The sequence below is a fragment of the Microcebus murinus genome, chromosome 6, assembly GCF_040939455.1.
Source record: "Microcebus murinus isolate Inina chromosome 6, M.murinus_Inina_mat1.0, whole genome shotgun sequence".
Taxonomy (NCBI): domain Eukaryota; kingdom Metazoa; phylum Chordata; class Mammalia; order Primates; family Cheirogaleidae; genus Microcebus; species Microcebus murinus.
This window is the reverse complement of record NC_134109.1, coordinates 73388309-73414850: the sequence shown is the minus strand read 5'-3', so window position 1 is coordinate 73414850 and position 26542 is coordinate 73388309. Positions and strand designations below refer to the sequence as shown.

The following is a 26542-nucleotide window of genomic DNA, read 5'->3' as shown; positions in this document are numbered from 1 at the left end:
CTTTATAATTTTTGAAATAATTCTATATGATCCTCACAACTACCCTAGATTAAAGCGAGGCAATTGTTTTTTGGTTTTGCTTTCTACAAACAGGATGTTCCAAGAGTTTCAGTCTCTCAAAGGCATGTAGCCAATGATAACTAATACTGATAACTGATATCCATCAGTCCAGTATTCCTTCTACTCTACTACCTAATACATATGCTGCACTTCAGTTACACTTACCAGAATATTTTTTTATTAAATAATTTTTTACTTTTTTTTATACAGAAAAAGGTAGGCCTCATAGAAATTATCAAAATATAATAGATGACTTTACTATCACAATCCTAAGGTTACAGTTGCCCTTTTCATAGCACCTGAATTCATGTGTTTCATGCTTTTTATTTTAGAAGAGGTTCTACCACTGACCTTCACTAACCACTTTATCACAAAGATTCATTTATTCTCTTTATAGAGCATGTAAAAAGAACTTATCAACTTCCACTCAATGACATTGATTATATGCATTTATTTGCTCTTCTTCCCAAACCCCCCTTAAAATGATGGTAATTTTTTTAAAGAGTAGTATGAGTCCATAAGATAACCATAGAGAGAAAGGACAACAGCATTTGAGAGGAATGTGCTAGAAGCTGTTAGAACACAGCACCCAGATTAGAGGATGCAGCCAGTTGTCTAACCGGAGAGCATCTGGAATACACGTCATTTGATGCAGCCAGTATTCAACCAGGGGAGCACAAGTCAAACCCAAAAAAGATTCACTAACGTTCTCTCATTAAGCTATTTCAGTAAGAATAATCTAAAGTATCTAATAAGACAAGCAAACATTCAGTTCTTAATATGAACTTGAGACGTTGCAGTCACTACTAGCCATCCTGCAGCTCAGCTCTGGGGCAATGGGACCAGAGAGGTACCACAACAGCCAAAAATGGTGACAGTGAAAACAATGGCTGCTCTGAAGACCAAAATCTATCACCAAATCAATTATTATTTGGTGACATTAGTTTACCATGGGACAATTTTTTAAAGGAACAGATCAAACTGGATGAAAGCTGGGTACCTTCGGAGATGATAAAACTTAACAGATTAAACTACCTAACAACAAACTTTAATATAATAGAAGCATTGAACAAATCAAAGGCAGAATTCATGGAAATAAATGAAGATAAAACTAAAATCAGAAGATCTCCAAACAAACCTCTCTCTGATGAGTATAAAATGTTTCTCTGAAGACTGATGAGTATAAAAAATGATGTAAAAACAAATTCATTTATATGAAAGGCTTCTCAACTCATGCAACCTTTAGTGACATAAAAGAAAGATTAGAAGAAAAAGGTCAAACACAAAACATTCAAATGAGAAAAACACAAAGCATTCAAGGCATGCATATCTGCAGGGTTTGATAGTATTGAGTTTCTTAAAAAGTTTACAGAGACCCTTAGGCCTGAACTGGTATAAAGACACAGACCTTGTAATACTTCTCATAGCAGATTACTTTGCAAAAAAGAATGAAGCAAGCAAGCAAAATAAAGGGTAAACTAAATTAAAAGCTAAGCAAGAGCAAGAAGAAAAACAGAGTGCTGAAGATACTGAAATAAAATCGCCAAATTGGAAATTTGCTGGAAATTTTGGAGTGACTTAGATGATCAAACCTGTAGAAAAGATCCACACATTCTTTTTTCAAATCATAGGGAAATAAAATGGATAGACTTTATCAGTGGAGCAAAAGGGGGAATAATTCTATTTAAGGAGAAAGCTAAAGAAGCACTAAATAAAACCAAAGAAGCCAAAAAAGGTAACCTATAATTAGGGAATAAAGAAGAGATATGGAAAGTACTAGAAGGAGAGGACTAGAAAAAGAAATATTGAAAAAACTGATGGAGAATCAACAAGAATCTCTAAACAAATGGGAATCAAAAGATCACAGATTTAAAGGGAAAGCAAGCTGCCCAGGCTGGGTCTACTAAAGGACAAGTACAGTTTCAGGGCAAGAAAATGAAAGTTGATGGTGATGAGGAACAGTAAAAACAGACAAAGAAGAACCTGCATGAAAACAACAGATAGGGTAATCCTAGCATTCTGGGAGGCCAAGGAGAAAGAATCAGAGAATCACTTGAGCTCAGGAGTTCGAGACCAGCCTGAGCAAGAGCAACGCCCCCAATCTCTACCAAAAAAAAAATTAAAAAAAAAAACAAAAAACAGATAACACAAAATGGTGCTGGAAACCACGAGTTTAGCAAACAAATTCTAAGTATGCAGCTGCTCTTATCTTTTGGAAGTTTTAAAAAAGAAAATCAAATTAGGCCCACTTCAATATTCAGCTAGAAGAAAGGAAAGGTTTTTTTATTATTGGGGTTTTCTTGGGTGGGGTGGGGGAGTCATCCAAATGAAAAAAAATTTTTAATGTATAGTTCTGTTTGTGTTATTTCATATGATTTAAATATCAAAGGGAATGTTCTTCCACTAAATTGCCTTTGTAGTATGAGACTGTATCAGCACAAACTATATGCTATCCAAGAAGAGAAAAAGCAAACTGAATCAATGAGAGCAAATAAAACTGTCCCACTGCAGCCAGGAATGGTGGCCAGTGCCTGCAGTCCCAGCTACTGGAGAGGCTGAAGCAGGAGGATCGCTTGAGCCCAGGAGTTTGAGACCAGCCTGGCAGCTGGGGCAACATAATGCGATGATGTCTTTAAAAAAAACAAAACGAAAAACAAAAAATAACCTCTCCTATGGCTTCATGGGAAGAAAAAGTTCAAGGTTTAACTAAAAAGTACAGGCTGCTAGAGTGGTATCCTTTATTTTCCTCTTTAGTCTAATTACTGGCACAAGGATGGGAGAGATTAAATGTCATTACAATTAATATCGCCTACTTTCTAATTTTTCATAAAATTACATGGAAGATATATAATTAAGTGAAAATATGCATAGCCAACTATACTGACCAAGCTGAGGTTCCATTGTTTCATTTTTATTTGTACCACTTAAACAGAGTTTATAGACTTGCACATAGATTCTTTATCTTCAATATTGATCCAGTGCATTCTGCTCACACTGTAAACACTTTTTTTTTTTTTTTTTTTTTTCTGAGACAGAGTCTCGCTTTGTTGCCCAGGCTAGAGTGAGTGCCGTGGCGTCAGCCTAGCTCACAGCAACCTCAAACTCCTGGGCTCGAGTGATCCTTCTGCCTCAGCCTCCCGGGTAGCTGGGACTACAGGCATGCACCACCATGCCCGGCTAATTTTTTTATATATATATCAGTTGGCCAATTAATTTCTTTCTATTTATAGTAGAGACGGGGTCTCGCTCTTGCTCAGGCTGGTTTTGAACTCCTGACCTTGAGCAATACGCCCGCCTCGGCCTCCCAAGAGCTAGGATTACAGGCGTGAGCCACAGCGCCCGGCCTGTAAACACTTTTATAACTCTGGTTATCTGTGACATCTTGAAAGGAACAGACAACACATATGGCATGAATTCAATGATTCAACATTTGGGCAGGGGAGTAAGGGGCAGAAGAAACTGCTTAAAGACCTAAGTGTTTAATGCCTACAGGTGAGAGTAGGATGCCATTTTCAAAGTTCTTGAAACATAACTAAGAATTGTAAGAATACTGTTCAAAAAGAAAAGCTGAAGGCATGAGTATCTCTTTCAGAGTCACACAGAAAGAGTCCTAAAAACAGCTAAAGACTCCCCAATCCTACCAGGAAAAGTATGACTTCCAACAAACCATCCCCTTCCCATATCCTACACTGGTAACAATGAAGATGTCACTGCCCACGGCCAGAAATGAACAAAGCGGGCTATGCCTGCACAGCAGGCACAAGTTGCAGGTGGCAACTGACTGCCTGTCCATAAATGGTTCTGTTCCCACCACCTGCCATATGCCCCTCCTCAATCAATGCACCTTATCTCCCCACTGAAGGTGGCCACAGTCCCGATTACTGGAATAATCATTTCCATGATTTTTATTTTACCATTTGAATATGCATCCCTAAATAATACATTTTCCTGTGTTTGAATTTTATTATAAATAGAATCATACTGAGGTATTCTGTGGGTATATAGTGTTTTACCCTCTACTATGTTTAAGAGATTCGAGCACTTATTTATGTATTCATTCCTCTGTTAATGGACATTTGAGGCTCTTCTCAACAATAGAGCTGTAAGCATTTCATGCAGATGTGCTACGATTTCTCTAGAGTATCCTCCAAGAGTGGAAGTGCTGGATCTTCAACTTTATTGGAAAATGGCAAATTAACTTTTAAAGTGAATATACCAACATATATATACACTCACTGTGTGTGAGATAGAAATTCACTTTTTAATTGCTGGTCTTTAAAAAGTCACTGTTACAATGGAAATCCCACTTGGAAGATACATGTTAAGCTAAGTGTACTCTTAGCAAAAGGTCTATCTTCAAAATAGCATTTGAGAATTGGGCCAGAGGAATATGAACAAACCAGCTAATCTGGAAAGAAAAAGTAATGTACAGTCGGCCCTCCATATCAATGGATTCCAGCCAACCTCAGAATGAAAATAGTTTTAAAAAATAAAAATAAAAAATACAACAATAATAATATAAAAATAAAAGTAAAAATAATATAGTATAACAACTATTTACATAGTTGTAAATAGTATAGCATTTACAATCTATTAGGTATCATAAGTCATCTAGAAAGTATACACAGGAGGATATGAATAGGTTATATGCAAATTCTAAGCCATTTTAAGTCAGGTACTTGAGTGCTCCCAGATTTTGGTATCCACAGGGGTCCAGGAACCAATCCCTCATACTGAGGGACAAGTGTGTAAAGAACAGTCCAAAGCATAAAGCCCTTGTCTGAGAAACCAAATCTGGATTACACCTCACAGTGACAGCAATGAACATCCTTCAGGGCACAGGAGATGGAGGAGACAGAGAAAAAAAAACAAATGAACAATTACAAGTAGGAACAACTACTCATAGGAAAAAAAACAACTATTTTTATGACTTCTAAAACCACTGACTTTTAAATGCTTGGAGACTCAGAACAACAACCCTATTCAATAGATTCAAACAATCAGTGATATTATACTCAAGAAGAACTTGTAATTTCTCAGCAAAATGAAGATATATAAATTCTGTTGGTAACCATTGCTGTTTTTGTCTAGCATTCAAGGAAAAAAGAAATCTGAATTTGGCTTTACTGAATACAGATAATTAAGCCTCTATCTACCAAAAATACTAAACCTAGGTACCATGTTTACATATTAAGCAGAACTAAAATCTGTAGTACATTTGAGATAAGATGTTGGCATCATCAAATCAAGCACTATTACGTCTTACTGTAGTTGCTTTGCCTACAGAGAGAAACAGCATTGCCCAAGGTTAGACAGAAACATGATAGAATAGGATTCAAAATCAGATCCGTCTGACTTGGCAACCCGCACTCCTTACACTAAACGGCGTTGCCAAGAGAAAGACTATCACAGCCCAGGCCAAACTTAAATGTCCCAAAATTTTCAAGGTTGATAAGTTTTTTTCTAATTTTGGTTAGTTTGGAACTTAGTAGAGAAATTATAAACTAAGAAAGAAAAATTAAAAATGGAATCCAGGCCAGGCGCGGTGGCTCACGCCTGTAATCCTAGCATTCTGGGAAGCCTAGGCAAGTGGATTTGTTGAGCTCAGGAGTTCAAGACCAGCCTGAGCAAGAGCGAGACCCTGTCTCTACTAAAAATAGAAAGAAATTAGCTAGACAACTAAAAATATATGGAAAAAATTAGCTGGGCATGGTGGCATATGCCTGTAGTCCCAGCTATTCAGGAGGCTGAGGCAGGAGGATGGCTTGAGCCCAGGAGTTTGAGGTTGCTGTGAGCTAGGCTGACGCCATGGCACTCTAGCAGGGCAACAGAGTGAGACTCTGTCTCAAAAAAAAAAAAAAAAAAATGAAATCCAGAAGAGTATATACTCATAAGAAGACTCAGTACAAGGTAATTATGCCACCTCACTCCACCAATCTATGACTGTATTAACCAATAAAATTTAACACACTTTACGGAAAAAAGCAAACTTTTAGAAGAAAAGTAAAGGAGATCACCTGTGTCATCTTGAGGGGAAAGATGGATTTCCCTAGGTACAAAACAGCATAAAGTATAAGACAGAAAATTGATACATTCAATTACATTAAAATTTAAAACTGTGCACCAAAGGTACCATTATAGAAGTAAATCTCACTTTGGAAGGAGATATTTGCAAACACAAACATCAAAAATACACTTTTTAAAAACCCACAAATCAATATGAAACTAGCCAAATGGTTACAGAATGAAGGCAGGCAGTTCAGAGACAAAAGCAAGAACAAAAAATACAAACACGTTTTACTTCAATAGTAACTAAGGAAATGCAAATTAAAACCTCCAGTGACTAGATGGTTCACACCACCTCCAAGCCTGCCATGCCCATGTTTTTATAGCAGACTATATCATTCTTAACATCTGAGACTCCTGCCCCACCAAATCTCAACGTCAAACATGCCAGTCTACAGCCACCACTTCCCACCTCTCCAACTCACACACTCCCTCAAGCAGGTCAATCATCCTTCTGCCCAGAATAATCTACAGGCCAGTGACCCCACGATCTTTTCACTGCCCCTTCACCTCCTCTCGTGCCTTCACCACCCTCCTTATCCAGCTGAAATTCTATGACAATCATTCTAATCGCCCCCTTTTCCCTCTCGTGCGTCATTGCATTTGCTCAGCTGAACTATAATCGTGATTAAATCCCACCCTCCCAACCTTCTGTGCCTGTACCCATACAGCAGAATATGGGGGGGGGGGAGGACACAGCTGTTCTTACCTTAAATACGTGAATCACACCAGCCTCACATGGGCCCCTATTACGACCCAGCAACCATACCATATTTTCCTATTATATTCACCCTCCCACTCCCTAGACAACTATTTCTATTTTTTTTTCAAGCAAAATATTTTTAATTAGTAGGCTGATCATAAATAAATCCACATAAAAGATTTAACAGATTACAAAGAGTTTTGTGTTTCCTTTGTGGACTCAATTCATAATATGCATTAATCAGCCTCATTCTCTAACTGTGACAAAAAGAATTAGACAACTATTTCTTACCTTCTGTTCTTTCCTCATACTTCCAATACCTCCTCCTCAACCCTCACACACAGCTTTCTTATTTCATTAAGAAAACAGGCCAGGCGCGGTGGCTCACGCCTGTAATCCTAGCTTTCTGGGAGGCCAAGACGGGCGGATTGCTCAAGGTCAGGAGTTCGAAACCAGCCTGAGCAAGAGCGAGACCTCGCCTCTACTATAAATAGAAAGAAATTAATTGGCCAACTAATATATATAGAAAAAATTAGCCAGGCATGGTGGTGCATGCCTGTAGTCCCAGCTACTCGGGAGGCTGAGGCAGGAAGATAGCTTGAGCCCAGGAGTTTGAGGTTGCTGTGAGCTAGGCTGACACCACGGCACTCACTCTAGCCTGGGCAACAAAGTGAGACTCTGTCTCAAAAGAAAACAGAAGCAATTAGAACAGAACTTCCTCAACCCCCCATCACATCTACCCACCTACCCATTTTACCACCTACCCATTTATGCCCATATATTCTGCATTTCTTCCTATTTCAGTTGAAAAACTGCCCAGGCCCCAGCAGTCGGCAATCCCTCCACCTGGGCATTAGATCCTACCACCTCACATCTTCTAAAGAACACAGATCCAGCAATTCTTACCTTCCTCAGGTTATTTTTGCCCTCCTTTCTGGATCTTTCTATCAACAAGTAAACATGCAGTTATTTCTCCCATTTTTTTTTTACCTCTTCCCATCTTTAAAAATGCCTTGACCCACTTCCCCCACCAGCCCATTATTCTCCTTTCCTTTATAACAAAACTCCTTTAAATTAAGACTTGTTTATACTTGTTGTCTCAAAAGTCTCTCCTCTCATATTCTTTTTAAATTCAAGCAAAAATTTATCCCACCATTGCAACAAAACTGCACTTGGAGGATCAACAGTCGATTCTTGACTGTCATCAGCTGCATTTGACACAGATCTCACCTTCTTCCAGAAAACACTATACTTTCCTCGTTTTACTTCTACCATTCAGCTCGGTCTCCTTTGCTAGATTTTTCTCAGTTCCCTAACCTCCAGACACTGTGGTGCCCACAGCTCAGTACTTTTCTAGGTAGTAACTCCCTTGGTCATGTCACATATTCTCATGACTTTAAATATCATCTATAGAGGTGGTTTTCTTATGCAAAAACAAAAATGAAAAAAAATTGAAAAGAGAAAAAAATAAAAAAATAAATATCATCTGTAGGTTGGCATCAGCCACCTATATATCTCCAGCCCAGACCTCAATCCAGAACCCCAGATTCCTTCATCCAATAGCCTTAGTATCTCCCATGGGATTCTGCGCTGGGTCTCTCACATTTGCCACTTCAGATTTACCCTCCTCCCTTCCCCATCCTGTTCTCCTGTGGCAGGTTGACCAACATGAATGACAGCAACAGGCTTCCCTTGTCTCCTGGCTTCCAGCAGGTTAGGGTCATGGAAGCCCCAGCTGGAGACTTGAAGAGAAGAGTGTAAGGCCAAGTATATATACCTCTGACTCTCTCCACGTGAGGTCACCTTCACTGGCTGGGTCCCTTTGCCAAAGGTGATTCATCCTCTCAAGGTAAACTCCATATGACTCTCCTTGCAAATTCCAGTTATCACAGGTGGTAACATCTCTGCTGTTACCTGCCCTCCCAACACTGCAATGCCCCTGTGCTTTCTCTATGTCCTACTGATGACACCTTTGTGAATGGTTCCTTTGCGAAAACTTCCTTCTAATTATACTGAGTGTGCCATCTATTTCTTTATGGGAATTCATCTCCATTTTAACATATGCAACACTCAAAACCTTGTATAGTTTACCCATCTCACTTAACGGCAACTTCCTTCTTCTGGCTGTTCGGACCAAAAACCTGGCATCATCCTTATAAATCTTTTTATCTCATACCCCACATTCACGAGTCCTCCCTGCTCTTCCTTCAACATAGATCCAGAACCAGACCGTGTGTCACCAGCCCCACTGCTCTCCCCGGGCCCCAGCCAGCCTCACGGCTCGCCTTGGTTATTACAGCAGCCTCCTAATTAGTCTGCCCGCTCCCCACCTCCAGTTCATTCCAACAGAGCAGAGTGATTGTTAACACAGCGGTTACCTATTTCTCCTTCTCTTCAAAGCCTCCAGTGGTTTCTCATCTCACTCAGAGTAAAAGCCAATGGTCTACACGTCTCTATGGGATCTGCCCACCTAGCTTTTCTGACCTCATCGCCTCCTTGCTCACGCCACATTGGCCTTCCTTGCTATTCTCTATTCTCCTATCTCAAAGCCTTCGAGTTTGCTGTTCCCTCTGCCTGGAACACTTTTCCCGCAGATACCGTCAATGCTTGTTCCCTCACCTTCCTCAGGTCTCTAGCCAAATGTCAGCTCAGTAAGATCTGCTGTGGCCACTCTTTCTAAAACTGTAACAGCCCTTCCCCACTTTATTTCTATCCTAAGCAGTGATCACCATGTAACATTTTACATACTTTCCTTTTCTTTATTGTCTCCACCCTCTAGAATGTCAACTCCATAAGGCAGGTGTTTATGTTTGTTCTGTTCTTACCATATGCCCAGCCTCTGAAACACTATCAGGAGACAGTGAGCACTTAAATATCTGGTGAATGAACCACAACTAGATACCATTTGACCAACTGGTTACAATTAAAAAGTCTAACAGTACTACAATATTGGCAGGGATAGGGAACACTAGGAACTCTAGCTCATCTCTACTCTGGAAAACAATTTGGCAATATCCAGAAAAGTTTATGATATGCACACCTCAGGAACCGTTAATATTTTTTCTGGGTTGCGAATTAATTTAAATAAACAAGGACAGTATACGAAACACCAGAATCACTTCAAGGAGTACGGTCAGCTTATTCAGAGAATAGTCTGAATATTTTATAATCAGAGAATGAACTCTACCTCTCAAAAGTAAAGCAGGCCGGGCGCAGTGGCTCACGCCTGTAATCCTAGCACTCTGGGAGGCCGAGGCGGGCGGATTGCTCGAGGTCAGGAGTTCAAAACCAGCCTGAGCAAGAGCGAGACCCCGTCTCTACTATAAATAGAAAGAAATTAATTGGCCAACTAATACATACAGAAAAAATTAGTCGGGCATGGTGGCGCATGCCTGTAGTCCCAGCTACTCGGGAGGCTGAGGCAGAAGGATCGCTTGAGCCCAGGAGTTTGAGGTTGCTGTGAGTCATGGCATTCACTCTAGCCTGGGCAACAAAGTGAGACTGTCTAAAAAAAATAAAAATAAATAAAAATAAAAAATAAATAAAATAAAATAAAAAAGCATGGCAGCTCTTCTCAGGCTTATCCTACGGTGCGAGAAAATTGATAAATCAGCAAAGTGGGGAAGAAACATAAGCACATATCAAAAGTTGCAATCTCCCCCAAAAAAACCAAACACGGATCCTTGTGTAGTTCATAAGCATGATGACTGGGTGTTCATGCAAATGTGTGAGATGTGCCTCCCTCAAACCTCATTACGATATTGGCACATCACCCATCTGACGTGATAAAGGAAAAACAAAAAAACAATCACAGATAAACAAGCCACTTGAGAAAAAATCATTAAGCAAAGACAGACTACAAGAAAAGTACATGGGAGACTCAAACCATGCCAGGTTTTATAAATAAAATACTAAAATAAATAACCAAAATCATAAGCCAGGGGACATGCCTACTGGGTTACACTAGAGTTTTTAACTGCCTTCAAACATGCAGTATCTCTTACTGCGAGATACTATCTTAGTGACGACTACACAATTGACGGAATTAAAGCCAAAAGTAGTCCACAGGTTAATTTCATTGCATTACTTCGATTGTCTCCTCCTAGATCATTTGGCAGAACAGCTGATGAGAATTAAAATTAACCAGCCCACATTTTGTCTTCATTCCCTTTATACCACAAAGAAAAGTGCTTATAAACTCCTAATTGGCCAAAATATAAGTAACAAAAGGAAAGTGCTCATTTGACTGGCAAAATTAGTTAGGGTTATCAGTCCTTGAACAATGAATTGAGTGCCACCCGCAACTCTAAAGGGGTTGTGCTATGTGCATCATCTATTATAAGGACACCAGACTGAATCTTGTGCTTCTGACTCCCAATTGAATACTCGCTCTACTTCTTTCCTACTCAGAAAAGTTTACTCTAATAGGTTGAAAAAGGATACATCACTTTGTGATTCTTAGTCTGCTGTAGGCATTCAAAAATTTAGGCAGTTGAAAAAAAAAAGAAGAGTTAAACAGCAACATAAAAGTTGTGGGGAAAAGGGAATTCAAAACAATCTGAAAATATTATTTTTTATGTCTCTGTTCCTCACGTCTTCATCCTTTAAATCTTTTTAACTTGGCAACCATATCTTTTATTGAGGCACTTGTAGATTCACATACAGTTGTAAGGAAATAATACAGAGAGATCTCTTGTATACTTTGCCCAGTTTCCTCCAATGATAACATTTTGCACAACTGTAGTATAATATCACAACCAGGACAGTGATGTATTGACATTGATACAATCCACCAATCTTACTCAGATTTATTCAACTTCATTTGTTCACATGGGTGTGTTTATTAAGTTCTACACAATTTTATCACTCAAGTAGTTTCATGTATCCGCCACTACTCAAGATACCAGACAGTATTAGCACCCTAGGATCCTTCATGTTGCCCTTTTATAACCACATCCTCCTCCCATCCCTAAGCCCTGGCACCCACTAATCTATCCTCCACTTACACTTTAGGTCGTCATGCCACACCCTAGCTGAGAGTGGCCATGGGTACACCCAGCCCTCCTTCCTCCATTGCTTCCTGTTACTGCTCTCTCTGCCCCTTCACATCGTGCAAGGTGGAATCAATCTTAGATAACAGCTGGTCACGAAGGAACGGGATTTCACCTTATTGATAGAGAAGACTATCCAAAAGCAAAAAAAACAAGGTTTTGGTCTTTAGGTGCACATGGCTCTAATATGTACAGTCCACTAATATGCATATTCCTGGCTATTCAAAAAGAGAACATATATTCCAGAAACTTTATAATGCTTCCTATAAACATAAGCACTGTTTCCTCCAAAATCAAAAGGACTTCTTTCTCAGAGTACCAAATTTAGAGCAGTATGGTTCAGCATTTTCCACTTATATGAAAGCCTTTTATCCATGGCAGAGACTATAGTCATTCTACATCAGTACATGGAAACCCCGACTTCCACTTAAAGAAACATCTTGTTTCCCTTGCAAACCATTGGAAACACTGTCCTTTGCTTGAATTTAAAATCTAAGGAACAAAGGATAAATTGCTAGTTATAAAAACGCAATGTAAAAAGTAACATAAATAAAATGTCTATGCAACTTTCATAGCACCGAGCAGCATACATGCAACTGGAATTCATACCTGCAGAGCTAAGGAGGACACTGAAATCTGTTCCCCTCTGTGATCCTCCGCTTTCGTTATTGACCTCTTTTTCAATATCTTGATATCGATCCCAGTTAGAGACAATCTTTCTTTTAGAATAATTTCCCTGTTCATCATTCTCTTCTCCATAGGTCTCTGCATCGCTGTCATCTTCAACCTGCAATCATTAGCGACAAATCAATAAGCAGGCAGTGGAAATCTTGACCTTAGTAGTCTTCATGGTAAAATAAAACAAGAACAAAAAAAGGAACATAGGTATCATAACAAAGGGCAAATTTATACACTAAGCTATCTGAGGATATTAAATAATATTTCAAGAGAACCCCATTATTCCAGAGTGTTGTTCTTTCAGAGTAAACTTTTTAGTGATCATTGAAAAGGAAATCTGACAAGTTGCTGCCTAAACACTTGTATGACTGATATCTCTAAAATCTATCCGTATGTATCCTATTTCAATAGTTGTAGTTGAAATGATGAAGACTGGAAATCAACACTCCCTTTCAATTTATAGATTTTACAAACATACTCCATAAATATGTTTTATTAGCTTTAAATAGAAACCCTGCTCAGATGCATTCTTGAAAACAGTTTCCAGTCTTGGGCATTAAAAGGTTAAGAGAGCATGCAGAAAAATGCGCAATATGGGAAATTCTAGAAGATAAAAAGTCCAGTTTTTTCAACAAATAGATAATAAGAAGAAAACATTGCAAGGGGGAGAGAAACCTATAGATCAAAAGAGGTTACTGTGCACAAAACCAGTTGTAATATAGAGAACTTATTTGGACACTGACTTGAATAATCTTACCAGGAGAATAATCACAATGAGATGAGTGGGGAAAAGTGAACAATAATGATATTTTATTATATTAAGGAAATATCATTAATTGTATTTGGTGTGATACTGGTATTGTGATTTTTTAAATGTTCTTATGTTTTAGAAATAAACATTGAACTATGTATGGATGAAAAGATATGACATGGGATTTGCTTCAAAACAGTGATGGAGAGGAATGGTTGGTAGAAATGAAACGAATGGTACATAATCAGTAATTGCTAAAGCTAGATGGTGACAGGTACACAGAAATTCATTATATTATTATTCTACCTACTTTTGGATGTATTTTATATTTTTCACAAAATATTATATTTTTTAAAAGAGAGCTGCATGTAGAATCTAGAGACACAGTTCAAAGAAGTATCCCAAAGATTATAAAATCTTTATCAAGAAAAAATTAGTGAAATGTATTAAAACAACTCATCTATACAGGATGAGTTAAAATGGGCTTTTAAAAAAATAAGCTGTTATTAACACACAATCAGGACATGTGCATTGAAGAAAATTAGGAGGAAGAAATAAGCAAAAGCTAAAATAAATTTAAGAAAAAAACAAAACATTCTTATAACCCAGAGAGTACTTTTTTTTTTTTTTTGGTAACCAGATTTTTAAAAATATTATCTACTTCTCTATTTCAATAAATTTCATTTCATATAATATCCCAGCATTTCCAAATTTCCCTAACTAACCCCCAAAATTTCCTATACAGCTGGTTTTTCCAGACTAGTATCCAATTCAGGACCACGCATTGTATCTGATTGTTCCTTAAATCTTTTTGAATGTAGCACAATGCCTATATTTATGACATTGATTTATTGACAAGGCCAGGCCAGACAGAATGCAGAAGAACCTTATCTGCTGTCTGGCTGCTTCCTTGTGGTATTATTTATAGATTAATTTTTATCTCCCATATTACCTATAAACTAATCTAAAAAATCTAAATGCTCAATAAAGTCAAGTTAAATATTTTTTTGCTAAAATACCATCATAGATGGTGCCCTGAACCTGATGTCACATCACATCAAGTGACAGATAAGTGGCTGAGCAAACATAAGTGCCATAACACTAAGATGAGCCAAAGGGTTTGAGTGATGAAGTCTGATCCACTCACTGTACATACAGATGTGTTTTTTCCCCCTTTCATCTAGGAAATTGTTTATATGGTATTATTTTAGTCCACTGTAAATTTCTAGTTCCCCAATGATTTACCCACCAAATTTAATATTAGTCAATAATCCTTACCTGAATAAGATTTCCTATACTTGCATGGAACAATAAACTGGCCTTTCAAAATTACATTTGCCCTCAAATAAGATCATAAGCCTCCTCATCAAAATAAAAAGATGGCAATGGCAATCTACATTATAATCTAGGGACTGCAAAGACTGCCTGAAACCTGTAGGTTTCTTGCCATTCCTGCAAATTTCTCAGAACCAAAATATGCTAGCAGATTAAAGGTATGTGATAGAACGATCTGCTATATAAATAATATATAGCTATTATATAGCCATATCTGCTATATAAATAGATAGATCTGCTATATAAATAATAAATGCCCCCAAACATTCCAAAGAAAATAGCCTTGTAACTGATCAGAATTTGGAGAACTGGAGCTGAAAATACTAACAGGTTTTAGTCTGGGAAAATCCAATATTCTTTTGTTGGCCCACTGCGTAAAGAGAGTTCAGAGAACCTCTGCCATTTAGAATAAAACCTCTGAATGTAGCTATAACACATGGCAAAAATGGAAACCTGGGCAAAATAATTATCCTGATCTGAAAGAGCATTATGATCTGAAACACCTGAGGAACTATTAATGCAATGAAACAAGCACTGAAATGGAAAGCAGGAGACCTAGATAGAATTAATGGCCCTGCCATTACCATCATTTGATATTTACCAAGTGTTTATAATAGGTTGGACCTCGTGTACATGAATGACTCACTAATCCCCAAATTAGAAGAATCACTGAACAAGGATCTCATTACCCTTGCCCAAATGCAGAGAAAAGAAGAGTTAGCATTAGCCTCCACTCACAAGGGAGTAGTAAGAAGTAATTTTAAAAAAAGGTTTAGGAGACATTTGATGTAACCTAGAGAAAGGTGGATCTTCAAAACTCCGAAAGATTTTCATATTTGGTTCACTATGCAAAACTATGAGACAAAACAAAAATATGCAAAGCCTCAAAACAGCAAATAAGAAAATACTGATGAAAAAAATGTGAAAACTGTAAAGATAAAAGCATCATTTTTATGTTAACATCATTACAAAATTACTCTGGTAATTTTCACTGTAATATTTCATACCTAGACATTTGTCATTGGTTGCAATGTTCATAAAATGACAGGAATCCAATCAGGTTAATGAGCCAAAGACCTATTATGTAGAGAAACTACTGCTGAGCAACTATCCAAAGGCATACACACAAAAAATCCATTTAAAGCACAGGAGATGCCCAACTGGATAGAGTAGCTTAATGTTTTGCAATTCTTCCAATAGGCAAGGGTCAGTGTGATTTCACCTACCTTGAAAAGTGGAAATGAGAAAAACTATTTTCCATGGATGACTACTCAAAGTCGATAACAATCTGAAACCTCCAAGGAAGGAAAGCTAAGGCAAGAAACATGGAACTGAGCATCTATATACATTCATGTACATATGTGGTCAATCTGTGAGACTCTTCAGTGACACTCTCAGTTTTCTTCTCAAAGTAAAAAATTTAACACCATCTTTTTACCCATGTTTCAGGTAATAAAAGGATACTCTAAAATTCTATTAAAGAAAGCACTCTATCACCATAAGGAACTACAGCCTGCATTTAATTAACTAGTAAATGAGATTCAAACCCATTAAATCCACAAAGATTTGTAAATGTCACCATAATCAATAATTACAACCTCCTTCCTTACCAAACTACTAGCATAGGTAGCAGAGTACAGAATTTTTCTGTGTTACCTCTTCCTAATTCACCTCAAGGAATAGCACTAAAATCATTAGATATTCAAGAAAAGAAAATAACAGAAAGTAAAGACTAGATCATCAACTTCCCATTAAAGGGACTGACGTGACAACTATTTCATTCTCAAAACAGGTGAGCTGACAACTCTTTATACACACACATACACGCACGCACTGCAAGGCAGACAATAATTTGGCCAAATTCTCTGCCACTTTCTATCAGGGCTTGCTTTTACTCTAGTGTCTAGTAAAATGTTACTCATTTCCATCTGAGACCTACCCAGAATCGCATTTAATGTTCATATTTCTACTAATAGCCTCTTCAAGGCAATCTAGGCTTCTTCTAGCATATGCCTCAAAATTCTTCCAGCCTCTACTCATTACATAATTTCAAAGCCCTTTCCATGTTTTTAGGTAATTGCTACAGCAACACCGCACTTCCTGGTACCAAAATCTTTATTAGTTTCCTAGGGCTGCCATAACAAAGTATCACAAATTAGGTGGCTCAAAACAACAGAAAATTTTTCTCTCACAATTCTGAAGTCTAGAAGTCTAAAATCCAGTTGTTGGCAGGGTTGGTTCCTTCTAGAGATTCTCAGGGAGAATCTTTTCCATGACTCTCTCCTGGCAATTCTTGGCATTCCTTGGCTATAGGCACATCACTGCAATCTCTGCCTCTATTTCTCTCTCTCTCTCTCTCTCTCTCTCTCTCTCTCTCTCTCGTATGTGTGTCTTCTCCTCTTCTTATAAAGACACCAGTCATACTGGATACAGCCCAACTTAATCCAGTACGACCTTATCTTACTTATATTGATTATATCAGCCAACAATTTATTTCCAAATAAAGTCACACTCACAGGTACTGGGGATTAAGTCTTCAACATATCACAACTTTTGGAAGACTCAGATCAACCCACAACAGGAGGAAAAACAGTCAAAAAATAATGGCTGAAAACTTCGCAAAGTTGATGAAAAACTTTAATCTACACATCCAAAAATCTCAACAAATTCCAAGTAATATATACACAAAGAGGTCCACAGATGCATAATAAAAATGCTGAAAGCCAAAAGCAAGGAGAAAGTCTTAAAAATATCAAGAGAAAACAACTCATCACAAGGCAACTCTAACACAATTAATGACTGAATCCTCATAGAAACAATATAGGACAGAAGGCAATAGTACAACATACCAAAGTGCTGACAGGAAAAAAAACAAATCTGTCAACTACAAAACTTATATACAGAAAAGCTGTTTTTTAAAAATGAAGGCAAAATGAACATATTCCTGGATAAACAAAAACCAAGAAAATCTGTCTAACAGATCCACCTGACAAGACACACTAATATATGTTCTTCAGGCTGAAAACATGTGATCCAAACATCAATTCAAATCCACATGAAAAAAACAAACAGCACCAGTAAAGGTAATTATATAATTACAGAGTATAAATGCATATTTCTCTTCCTCATTCCAATAACTGATTTAAAAGCAATTATATAAAACAATATGTATATAGTTACATTGTTGTGCCTTTAACATATAGAAATATATTTGCCAGTAACAGCACAAAGTAGGTGGGTGGGAGCAAAACTGTATTACACTAAGAAAGTGGCTCCATATAGGAGTTCAAATATATAGGAATAAATGAAGAAAACTAGAAATAGTAACTTCATAAAAAAGCTATAAATATATACTTAATTTCCTTTCTCCTCTCATATTCTTTAAAAAATAAAATTATATAAGGTAGCAATTATCACAATGTATTTTTGGTTGTGTATCATATAGATGTAATAAGTATAAGAAAATACTATAAAAAGAGAAAAGGGTAATGGAGCTACATAGAAGAAATGTTTCCATAAAACATTGTAGTTAGTATACATCTGAAGCAGATTTTTTTTTTTTTTTGAGACAGAGTCTCGCTTTGTTGCCCAGGCTAGAGTGAGTGCCGTGGCTTCAGCCTAGCTCACAGCAACCTCAAACTCCTGGGCTCAAGCAATCCTTCTGCCTCAGCCTCCCGAGTAGCTGGGACTACAGGCATGCACCACCATGCCCGGCTAATTTTATATATATATATATATATATTTGTTGGCCAATTAATTTCTTTCTATTTATAGTAGAGACGGGGTCTCGCTCTTGCTCAGGCTGGTTTCGAACTCCTGACCTCGAACAATCCGCCCGCCTCGGCCTCCCAGAGTGCTAGGATTACAGGCGTGAGCCACCGCGCCTGGCCTGAAGCAGATTTTGATAAATCAAAATGTATATGGTAAGGTTAGAGCAACCACTAAGGAAATGACTCAAAAAATAGTGCAAATCATTAAAGAAATTAAAATGTCACATTAAATATATTCACTTAGGCCAGGCACAGTGGCTCACCCCTATAATCCTAGCACTTCGGGAGGCCGAGGCAGGAGGATCACTTGAGCCCAGAAGGTCAAGATCAGCCTGAGCAACACAGAAAGACCCCATGTGTACAAAAAACAGAAAAATTAGCTGGGCATGGTAGCAAGCACCTGTAGTTCCAGCTACTCAAGAGGCTGAGGCCGGAGGATTGCTTGAGCTCAAGAGTTTGAGGTTAAAGTGAGCTATGATGATGCTGCTGCACTACAGCCTGGGCAAAAGTGAGACCCTGTCTCAAAAGAAAAATAACATTCACTTAGTGTAAGAAAAAGTAGTAAAGGAGAAATCGAGGAATAAAATATCCACAGGACATATAGAAAACACAAAGTAAAATGGCAGACATAAATATCCAGTTATATCAATAACAACATTAAATGTAAATAGAATTCGATCAAAAGGCAAATACTGGCAGAATGGCTTTTAAAAAATATACAATTGTATGTTGTCTACAGGAGATAAACTTTAGATACAAAGATAAAAATAACAGTTAAATAAATGGATGTAAAAAGATATTCTATGCAAACAGTAACCAAAAGAGCTACAGTGACTGTACAAATATCAGATAAAACAGACTTTAAGATAAAAATTGTTACAAGAGACAAAGAAGGCTGGTATGTAATAATAAAAGGGTCAATCAAAAAGATGTATCAATTATGAACATATCAACATAAGCTACTAACAATCGAGCTCCACAGTATATGAGGCAAAAACTAATCGAATTGAACAGAGAATAGGTAGTTCAACAGTAATAGTTAGAGATGTCAACACTCCAACTGTGGCAGGGCACGGTGGCTCACACCTGTAATTCTAGCACTCTGGGAGGCAGAGGCAGGTGGATCGCTCAAGGTCAGGAGTTCAAAATCAGCCTGAGCAAAAGTGAGATTCCCCCATCTCTACTAAAAATAGAAAGAAATTAATTGGCCAACTAAAAATATATAGGAAAAATTAGCCGGGCATGGTGGTGCGTGCCTGTAGTCCCAGCTACTCGGGAGGCTGCGGCAGGAGGATCGCTTGAGCCCAGGAGATTGAGGTTGCTGTGAGCTAGGCTAATGCCACGGCACTCTAGCCCAGGCAACAGAGTGAAACTCTGTCTCAAAAAAAAAAAAAACACAAAAACACTCAACCTGTAATAATGGATAGAACAACTAGACAAAAGGAGCCATATACACAACAAAACCAATAAAAAGATTTACACACTGAAACTGTTATTGTATTTAACTTACAATAATGTAAACAATAATTCATATTAATTTACAATCTGTTTAATTTAACTGGCCCTCCAATGAATAGTCTTTGAATGGGCAAAATTATTCCATATCCTCTTACTTTAAAAAAAAAAAAAAAAAAGAGTCTGCCAAGAGACTATTTTTTTTCCATTTTTTTTTATTTCAGCATATTATAGGGGTACAAATGTTAAGGTTACATATATTGCCCATCCCCTCCTCCCCCCCTCACCCACCCAACACCGATAAATGTTATTCCTATATGTCCACCTAGGTGTTGATCCGTTAATACCAATTTGCTGGTGAATACATGTGGTGCTTGTTTTTCCATTCTTGAGATACTTCACTTAGTAGAATGGGTTCCAGCTGTATCCAGGAATATACGAGAGGTGCTATATCACCATTGTTTCTTCAAGCTGAGTAGTATTCCATGGTATACATATACCACATTTTATTAATCCACTCATGTATTGATGGACACCTGGGTTGTTTCCACACATTTGCAATTGTGAACTGTGCTGCTATAAACATTCAAGTGCAGGTGTCCCATTTGTAGAGTGTTATTTGATCTTTTGGGTAGATGCCCAGTAGTGGAATTGCTGGATCAAATGGTAGAGCTACTTGTATCGCTTTAAGGTATCTCCATATTGCTTTCCACAGAGGCTGAACCAGTTAGCAGTCCCACCAGCAGGGTAGGAGTGTTCCTACATCTCCGCATCCACGCCAACATTTATTGTTTGGAGACTTTTTGATAAAGGCCATTCTTACTGGAGATAAGTGATATCTCATCACAGTTTTGATTTGCATTTCCCTGATGATTAGAGATGTTGAGCATTTTTTTCATATGTTTGTTGGCCATTAGTCTGTCTTCTTTTGAAAAATTTCTGTTCATGTCCTTTGCCCACTTTTTGATAGGGTTGTTTGATTTTTTCTTGATTTTCCTGAGTTCTAAATAAATTCTAGTTATCAGCCCTTTATCGGATGTGTAGCTTATGAAAATTTTCTCCCATTATGTGGGTTGTCTGTTTGCTGTCTTGACAGTTTCTTTGGCTGTGCAGAAGCTTTTTAATTTGATCAGGTCCCATTTATTTATTTTTATTGCTGCTGTGATTGCCTTTGGGGTCTTCTTCATAAATTCTCTGCCTAGGCCAATGTCTAGAAGAGTATTTCCAACGTTTTCCTCTAGAAATCTAATAGTTGCACACCTAATGTTCAAGTCTGTTATCCAGCATGAGTTGATTTTTGTGAGAGGTGAAAGGTGTGGATCCTGTTTCAGTCTTCTGCATGTGGCTATCCAGTTTTCCCAGCACCATTTATTGAATAGGATTCTTTTCCCCAGTGTATGTTTTTGCCTACTTTGTTGAAGATTAGTTGGCTATATGTGGATGGTTTTATATCTGGGTTCTCTGTTCTGTTCCACTGGTCAATGTCCCTGTTCTTGTGCCAATCCCAAGCTGTTATAATTACTATAGCCTTGTAGCATAATTTGAAATCTGGTAAATTGATACCTCCTATTTTGTTTTTATTGCCTAGGATTGATTTTGCTATACAGGATCTTCTCTGGTTCCATATGAAGTGTAAAATTATTTTTTCTGTATCTGTGAAAAATGATGATGGTATTTTGATAGGGATTGCATTGACTCTGTAGGTCACTTTGGGTAGTATAGACATTTTAACAATGTTGATTCTGCCGACCCATGAGCATGGTATTCTTCCACCTGTTTATATCCTCTGCTATTTCTTTCTTCAGTGATTCATAGTTCTCCCTATAGAGGTCTTTTACCTCCTTAGTTAAATATATTCCAAGGTACTTTATTTTCTTTGTTGCTATTTTGAAGGGAATTGAATCTTTGATTTGGTTCTCACTTGTACTATTGTTGGCATATATGAATGCCTCTGATTTCTGTGTATTGATTTTGTATCCTGAGACTTTACCAAATTCATTTATCAGTTCAAGGAGTCTCTTGGTTGAATTCTTGGGGTTTTCTAGGTATAATATCATGTCATCAGCAAAGAGTGAGAGTTTGATCTCTTCTGCTCCCATTTGGACGCCCTTAATTCCGCTCTCTTGTCTGATTGCTGTAGCAAGGACTTCCAGCACTATGTTGAATAGAAGTAGAGATAGTGGGCAACCTTGTCTAGTTCCAGTTCTAAGTGGGAATGCTTTCAATTTTTCCCCATTCAGTATAATATTGGCTGTGGGTTTGTCATATATGGCTTGTGTCATTTTTAGGTAAGCCCCGTCTATGCCTATTTTCTTGAGTGTTCTCATCGTAAAAGGGTGTTGAATTTCATTAAATGCTTTTTCTGTGGCCAAGAGACTATTTAAAGATTACCACCAAGAGCCCTCAAAATTTGGTAAGTTACTAATAATATATAACAACCAGATAACAGATCCTACTTGAAACCTTTTGTACTTAAGAACCTAGCTTCTGAAGATCCTTGGTTCTACTTTCTTCTGGAGTACAGGACTGTAGAAAAGGCTTTCTTGCTTTGAACCTAATAAGGAGATTGAAGACATTCACACATTTTTCAACAACCTCCTATGTTCCTCACAAAATGTAAATTAAATCACAGAAAGGAAAAGGTGGGATAGAAAGAAATGAGGGAAAACACATTTAAAGAAACCCTCTAATAGAAAGTCACCAAAACCTAATAGCAGTGATTAAGTAATAATGTCAAATATAGTAAACCAAAAATATTACAATGTGTATAATTAGAAAATATTAATTCAGCCTACCTCAAAATTTTTAAGATGTTAGCAACCTTCAAAATACATCATTAATACTCTAATTGCCAACTTTTATATTTGTCACCCTATTAAGGTCATTTTTATCTTGCATAATCAATTGGACTATAAACAGCAACTTATGCTGCTTAACTTTTTTGACTATTAAAAAATTGTCTTTTTAACAATAAAAAATTAATAAACCATCATAATTGATGGTTTCCAGTATTTGATACTAGAAAAACATACTAGCAAAAAATAACTTTATTATTTCAAGAAGCTAAAATTTCAATAAAAGACTAAATAAAAAGGAATATAGATATATTAAGAAGGATTTTCCATCTGTCATCATGTATTAGAAAAAATATACATTAAAGTCTGATCATATTTTAAAAATTAGTAAATACAATATATGACATATATGTAAGTTATTTATTGATCCCAGAACAATGTACATAATATTTGGGCTCCAAAATGCTGTGGCCATTAAGAATGAGAACAAAACGATCCAGTCTATATTCAAACTCAACTGTTCTCCAAGGAAGAGGACTATATATGGCTGTCCTTCCTTGGGATTAGTAGGGAACAAGAAGGGGGTGGGGGAGAGAAGAATCCCAGGACAGAGAAAATAGGAATCAACCCTCAAAGCAGCTGCTCAGTGACTCACACCCCATCCATCTCTTTCTCCAAGTCCTTACACCTTTCTCACATGTGTCATGTTGTTTCAGAGAGTTGGCTAAAAATGCGAAGCACAGAAAACTAATTGCCATCTTCTGGCAGCCCACACCAGGGATAGATTATGGGATTCCTTATTGTAAAGACCTTGAGAGTTCTATGCCTCAGTGGTTCCAGAGTAGTTTGGGAAATTAGACTGGAGTCACTTTTATTGGGCTAACTGGTGATTTTCCACTATACTTTGTGAAAATTCTTTTAGGGGGTCCTTACAGAAAGGAAGCGGCAAATGCCAATAGAAATCAGTTTCATTTCATCTGATTTACAAGTTGACCTTCATATAAGAATTTGGGCCTTGTTTAGCCTTTTTTAAAATGTTTGAAAACTACCATTTTGCAAGTCCCCAACTCTCAGGTAAATGCTGTGAATTAGATTAACATCAATTTTTCTAGTAAAGAAGGCACTAAATGGTCCTATATGAAGACAATTTGCTTCTAGGTGCAGCTATGATCTGAGAGAAAAGATAGTGTTTTGCTCTGTCAATCTACTTAACCCACAGACATACACAGTAACTAGTGATGCAACCAGAAAGCCTTCATGTAAAAATTTTCCTTTGTTAAATCATTTAATCAAAGGTCATACACACACAAAATATCAACCTTTATATGAAAACCCTGAGTATTCCTGGGCAACCTTAGTGTGCAAAATGTACTCACCTCAACCAGAGCCACTGACCCTGACACTTTACTCTTTCTCACGGGGGCAAGTGATGCCTCAGGTGCATCCGCCTCTCCGTTCCACCTTTCCTGGGATTTCACTGCGTGCTTCATGCTGGAAATGGCCAGATTTCCTTTTGACTCTGTCTCAGTTAAATTTTCATCTCTCTTATCTACCAGTACAGGTCTGGTTTCCTTGGTTACTCAGATTCTAATGTCATCAACCTTCCACTTGCCGGAAAAATCACAGACCATTAAATAGCTGTCATCCAGCTAACTTTAAGATGCTCCCAAAACCCTAAGAGTCACCAAAGGAAGAGAACTTAATTAACAAGTGAAGAACCTAGACAGTCTCAGTCCAGCCTGTGCCTCAAGCAAGGTCACGTAGAAATCACAGTGGACCAGTCTACCCTGCGTCTGGGTTCTGTGAATACGTTCGACCTTCACCCAAATCAATGGTATTTCTTCCTTCATAAGCACCAATTTCTAATTTCTTAATCATTATTGTTTAAGTTTCTTAAATTCCCCATGATCTTTTTTTTTACAGGTTATAACCAAAATTGACTCAGTATAATAAGGACTTGACAATGCCTCCTTCCTCTCTATTACAAATTTTAAAAATAAAAATAACAACAATCATCTTGATAGTTCCTTTTCAGGAGACATTTCTTTAACTACAACTCTAAGGGACACTTATCTTTCCATTTGTCTTCCCTGCACTATGTTTAAAGAGGTCTGCTTTGTGCCTTGCACGACTTAATTGCCAGCATTAGTTTAGCAAGTGTTTCTCGAGTAGTTACTGAGCGCCCAGCACCAGATCAGGCACTGGGAATACAGCAACAAATAAGACAAGGTCCTTGGCCTTAAGAACTCACTGTCCTGTTGGAAAAGCAGAGAAGTAAATATATAGTGTGACATGTGCTACTGTAAAACATTCATAAGCTGTTGGGAGCATAGAGAAAGCACCAGCAATGGAGGAGAGGGGGGGTTGGGGATGTCTTCAGGATCAGGCTTATCAGCCCACGAGAAGCAGGAGGAAGACACTGCAGGCTGAGGGAATAGTTATGTGCGTGGAACCAGGGCCGCTGTAGCCTTGCAAACGTGGCCTGAGGTTAGTCTAGTGAAGGAAACAGCCATCATCTCCTGCCCACTGGAAGGCAGTTCCCAGACTCAAAAAGAACAGAGGGAACCCTCATTACCCCCTGCCTGGATACTCTAGCAAAGAACATACTTATAACCAAACCAAGGGATAACAGCTCAACTGTTCAAAACAAAACCTGAGGAGGTCCACAGTGAGAAAGGTGGAAAAAGAAAAACACGTATGAAGATTCTGGGAAGATGGTAGCATAATGGCATGGTTTTTTAATCTTCCCAAACTCCTCCACAAAAAAACACACAGAGTAACGAGGATACAACCAAGAACAAAATCCATGGAAAACATCCACAAAGGCCAGGTGAGATGGCTCACTCCTGTAATCCTAGCACTTTGGGAGGCCGAGGTGGGCAGACTGCTCAAGGTCAGGAGTTCGAAACCAGCCTGAGCAAGAGCGAGACGCTGTCTCTACCAAAAATAGAAAGAAATTAATTGGCCAACTAATATATATAGAAAAAATTAGCCAGGCATGGCGGTGCATGCCTGTATTCCCAGCTACTCAGGAGGCTGAGGCAGCAGGATTGCTTGAGCCTAGGAGTTTGAGGTTGCTGTGAGCTAGGCTGACGCCACAGCACTCACTTTAGCCTGGGCAACAAAGTGAGACTCTGTCTCAAAAAAAAAAAAGAAAACATCCACAAAAACCTAGGAGACAATGTATCTCCACAAAGTCCCAAATGTGAGTGAGCAGGAACAAATTATTAATACCAATAGCCACAAGACCTGCAAGGTAGGTTCCAGCATCCGCAAGAGGAAGCAGAGGCAAGCAAGGGACATCAGACAGGCCTGAGCATCCCAAAATAAACAATAGGGGCTCCACTGGAAAGTTCGGCAGGCCCATCTGAAGTCAGCAGCTAAATGTGCCGGATCTTACACAGTCCAGTAGCTGACGAGTACAGAGTTCACAGCCACGTCAGAAGGGGCTGAGAATGTGGACTCTGTGGACTCTCAGAACTAACCAGTCAAAGCTCCTTTGCCAGAAAAAAAAAAATCCCAACTCCGAAGAGAAATTGCTGGGGGTAGAATCCAAATTAACACATTGACGCCACACACACACACACAGACACACACCAGAAACTTTTCCTTGGGGCCACAGTGTTTTATTACAAAAATAGAATAAAAACGAAAAGTGTAATTTAAAGGTAAACATAAAGAGAAAAAACAGAATTTATTGAGTTCTATTCATTTAATCCATGTTTTCAGAATTAAATTGTCAGTATTAAATGTTACAATAAGAACATCAACCAGTATGATTTTATATATGCTTCACAGGGCCTCGGGGTCAAAACCAGAGTGAGTTAACCACAACTGTCATGGCAGTCAATGGGTTAAGCCTAACAGAGATAACGAAG

The 26542-nt window shown here is 38.0% G+C and overlaps 1 protein-coding gene, 1 non-coding gene and 1 pseudogene across 2 annotated transcripts in view; 2 read left to right on the top strand and 1 right to left on the bottom strand.

Moving 5' to 3' along the window:
* LOC142871412 (lupus La protein homolog) overlaps positions 1–2158 on the top strand; it is an 80334-nt pseudogene extending 78176 nt beyond the window's left edge.
* The window catches only part of AVEN (apoptosis and caspase activation inhibitor), a 160121-nt gene that overhangs the window by 113912 nt on the left and 19667 nt on the right, over positions 1–26542 (bottom strand). The window contains exon 2 of the mRNA XM_020285938.2: positions 12490–12667. Coding sequence (XP_020141527.2) covers positions 12490–12667 — 178 coding nt within the window. The remainder of the gene's footprint in view (positions 1–12489; positions 12668–26542) is intronic.
* LOC142871802 (small nucleolar RNA U13) lies at positions 10509–10612 on the top strand. The gene has a single exon (XR_012919987.1). It is a non-coding gene; the product is annotated as a small nucleolar RNA U13 (small nucleolar RNA).